Source organism: Plecotus auritus, assembly GCF_963455305.1.
Source record: "Plecotus auritus genome assembly, chromosome: 9".
NCBI classification, from domain to species: domain Eukaryota; kingdom Metazoa; phylum Chordata; class Mammalia; order Chiroptera; family Vespertilionidae; genus Plecotus; species Plecotus auritus.
In genome coordinates, this window is record NC_137783.1 from 136435670 (window position 1) to 136440021 (window position 4352).

Sequence of the window (4352 nt, forward strand, 5' to 3'; positions counted from 1 at the left end):
TTAATTCCTGTGCTTTTTCTCCCCCCAAATTAGAAAAACAATACTAAACATGGACTTCTCCAAGAAGAGAGGTATAAATGTGTGCGTGTTTGTCTGAAAGAAAGAGAAAAGAGTTTGAGATATAGAGAGAAAGAGACAGAAAACAGAGACACAGAGAAAAATATTTGTGTAGAAATTCTGATGTGTCATTGAAAAGAAAAGAGTAAGTGCCTATTAGATGAATCAATCAAAGAGATCAAAGAGTAAGTGATAAAATGGCTGGGATAAATAATAAAATGGATGAGATAAATGCCGAATCTTGATCAAACAGAATTTTTCACTTTTTTTTTTTTTGTCACTTTCAGTTTTCAAAGCATAAGAAAATGTCTTCCCAAAACCACACTCTAGTGACAGAATTCATTCTCTTAGGACTCACGGATGATCCAGTACTAGAGAAGATTCTGTTTGGGGTGTTTCTGGTGATATATCTAATCACTCTGGCAGGGAATATGTGCATGATTGTGCTGATCAGGGCCAATTCCCACCTTCAAACTCCCATGTATTTCTTCCTTAGCCACCTCTCCTTTGTAGACATTTGCTATTCCTCCAACATTACTCCAAATATGCTGTACAATTTCCTCTCAGACCAGAAGACCATCTCCTATGCTGGATGCTTCTCACAGTGTTTTCTCTTCATCGCTTTGGTGATCACTGAGTTTTACATCCTTGCTTCCATGGCATTAGATCGCTATGTAGCTATTTGCAGCCCTTTACATTACAGTATCATAATGTCCAAGGACATTTGTATCTCTCTAGTCATGGTCCCTTATGCTTTTGGTTTTCTTAATGGACTTTCTCAGACACTGCTGACTTTTCACTTGTCCTTCTGTGGCTCTCCTGAGATCAATCATTTCTACTGTGCCGATCCTCCTCTTATAATGTTGGCCTGCTCTGACACCTATGTCAAAACGATGGCAATGCTGATAGTTGCTGGGTTTACTCTCTCAAGCTCTCTCTTCATCATTCTCCTGTCCTACCTCTTCATTCTTGCAGCCATCCTGAAGATCCATTCTGCCGAAGGCAGGCACAAAGCCTTCTCTACTTGTGCTTCCCACCTGACATCAGTCACTATATTTTATGGAACCCTTTTCTGCATGTATGTAAAGACTCCATCGGAAAGGTCTGTAGAGGAGTCCAAAATAATTGCAGTCTTTTATACATTTTTGAGTCCAATGCTGAACCCATTGATCTACAGTCTAAGGAATAAACATGTGATCCATGCCATGAAGCAAATGACTAAAGGAAATCCCTTCCATAAAAATGAAGTTTAGGCATCAGTTAATTTAAAATTACCAGCGTCTGTGATAAAATAATGAATAGAGCCTAGAAATGATTAAGAGAGTGATTCTAAATGTAATAGAGTTCCCAGTTCCAATTTCTTTTTTAAAAATTTTATTGAATTTATTAGGGTAACATTGGTTGATATAATTATATAGGTTTCAGATGGTACAATTGTATAATACATCATGTGTATATTGTATTGTGTGTTCACCACCCAAAGTCAAGTCTCCTTCAGTCACCATTTATCCCCCCTATACTCTTCTCCGCACCCCCTGCCCCCACTTCACTCTGGCAATCACCACACTGTTGTCCTGTGTCTATGAGTTCTTTCTCTCTTTTTTTCTTTTGTACTCAATCCCTCCACCACCACCCCACCCAGCTTACCACCCTGCACCTCCAACAACTGTCAGCCTGCTCTCCATCTATGAGTCTGTCTCTATTCTGCTTGTTATCTTACTTTGCTAATTAGATTCCACATATGAGTGAAATAAGATGGTACTTGTCTTTCTCTGAGTGGCTTATTTCACTTAACATAATGCTCTCCAGGTCCATCCATGCTGTCACAAAGGGTAAGATTTCCTTCTTTTTTTACATTTGAGTAGTACTCCATTGTATAAATGTACCACAGCTTTCTTATCTACTCATCTATTGATGGGCACATGGGCTGCTTTTAAATCTTGGCTACTGTAACACTTCAATGAACTTTTTCCATTGTCTAAATCTTTCATTGAATGCTACCTCAAAATTTCGTTAGAGATAGAGTATAAATTAACAAGCATAATATGTGATACTCTATTTTAGTTTAATGCTACTTTTATATCACTACCTTTTAATTTTCACAAATGAACTAGTAGGAAATTATCTCCATTTTATAACATTGAAAGTCTTCTGCACAGAAAGATTAAGTGGCCAACCCAAAGTCACTCAGCCACTAAGTAGCACACAGATAAATCCATTGATTTCCCATTCTTTCTTTTTCCAACTCACAGTGCAGTGGTTAAACTCCTCAACACACTGCAAATGCTGGATGGCATGTTGGGGACAGTAAACTGATGAGGTTATTGCTATACACTAATGTAGATTCCCTCTGATATTTCAGGTAAATGTGATAACTTGTGTGCAATATAAGTAGAATTGTCTTACTGTCCCATGTAAAGAAGGCAATTTTGCTATATGGTAGACATATTTAGACTGTATTTTATGAATATATTGTCTAAATTGTAAAAGCACACAGGGTTGTTATAGATAACTTGGAAATACAGACAGAAAAAAGGAAGCAATATTTATCAGCAGATAATTTCTGTTTGCTTTTTGTGCATTCCTTCTCAATATTAGTAAAACAAAATTGCAATCATTTACAAGTATGGACATTGATTTTCACTTGATAATATATTATTTGTACTTCATACAGACTAAATATTTTGATAGACACCATTTTTAATGTAGTATAATACTTAATAGTTAATTCATATTGACCTTAGTTATAAAAATAATACATATTGATGGTAGAAAAAACAAAGTGAAAAATACCAAAATATATAAGACATGAAAGCAAAATTTACTTGTAATTTCCTACTTAAGGAGAACTCTTTTCAACATTTTGGTGTATTTTTTTCTACTTGATTTATCTTGCAAAATATTATTCCAACATGTTGATGTATCCTATTATTTTTAAGACTATCTAGTATCTATGCACATATTTCTTTGGTAGTTCCTTTAGGATAGATTTCTAGAAGTGTAATTGCTTAATTAAATGTTTTGTACATTTTCAAAGCTCTTGCTAGATTTTTCTATGGGTAAACTTTTCTCCAGTAAGTTTTTAACAGCTTATACCTATAACTAGTAATAGTTGATAATAATCATTTAACTGTATCATCATTTAAGATTACTTGCTTCTTTGTTGTCTCAACTGAAATTCTTAGGAAGGGATGCTATTTTATTTTGACAGAAGAATTTTTGAAATGTATATTTGACAAATAAAGAAAATAATTGTTTGATGAGTGCCTTTCATATTATTTCTGATAACTCCTCACATAAAAATATTTACAGTTTTATTTAGAAAATCTTTATCAATTATTTTTTGCTTTGTAGTTTTCTCAATCTTCAATTTAACTAAGCAAGTATCTATATTATGTTACTAATTTTTCAGGACCATATTTTATAGGACTATCTTAAATTATTCTGGATACAATCTTGTATTTTATAATGTTTGTAAATTCTTTACTCACATTTTTAACCCATTTCTTTCTATTATTTATTAAGCAACCCTTTGTTTACCCACTGATATGTTATCTTCATTGTACACTAAATAAATCTATTTCTGGCCTAACTCTTTTATTCCTTTGACTCATCTATATATGTGCTTTAAGCCAAATTATTGCAAATAATGTAGATTTAAGATGTGCTAACTTCTATTAGAGAAATTCCATCTTCATTATTTTTTCTTTCAAATTTATCTTGGAGAATGCAAATTTGATGCTTCTAGGTATCCAATATTTTTAACCCAGAAATTATGCATATGATGGTTTCATCTAGGAAGTATATGAACACATACACATGAAAATCAAATGTGGCTACATATATAATAACTAGAGGCCCATTGCACGATATTCATGCAAGAATAGGCCTTCCTTCCCCTGGCTTTACTCCCAGCCACCTGGGAGCCGGTACGTCCAGCAAGTCCTGGCTTCCAGAGCACTGTTCCTGTAGCTCCCTCCACCACCCCTACTCCTCCTCCTCGTAGCAGGCTTCCCGCCCCTCCCGGCGGCTCCACGCCTACATATGCAAATTAACCCACCATCTTTGTTGGGTTGATTTGCATATTCACTCTGATTGGCTGTGGGCATAGCGGAGGTACGGTCAATTTATGTTTGTCTACTATTAGGTAAGATATCCATTGTAAATTATTTGGAAAATATATAAAAATATTTTAATTTTAGTAGTATTGTTATAACTTAGTCCCCAGATTTGATGGATATATGTATGGAATGGAGGCCATAATGAGATCTGCCTAAGAATGAAAGTTTACAGGT

At 34.7% G+C, this 4352-nt stretch overlaps 1 protein-coding gene across 1 annotated transcript; it reads left to right on the top strand.

The window, feature by feature from the left end:
* Positions 1 to 362: 362 nt before the first annotated feature.
* LOC308258005 (olfactory receptor 5M10-like) lies at positions 363 to 1310 on the top strand (the record flags this gene model as incomplete). Its single annotated transcript, XM_080688235.1, has 1 exon — positions 363 to 1310. The coding sequence occupies one exon, from the start codon at positions 363 to 365 to the stop codon at positions 1308 to 1310; it is 948 nt and encodes a 315-aa protein (XP_080544361.1).
* Positions 1311 to 4352: the final 3042 nt, after the last annotated feature.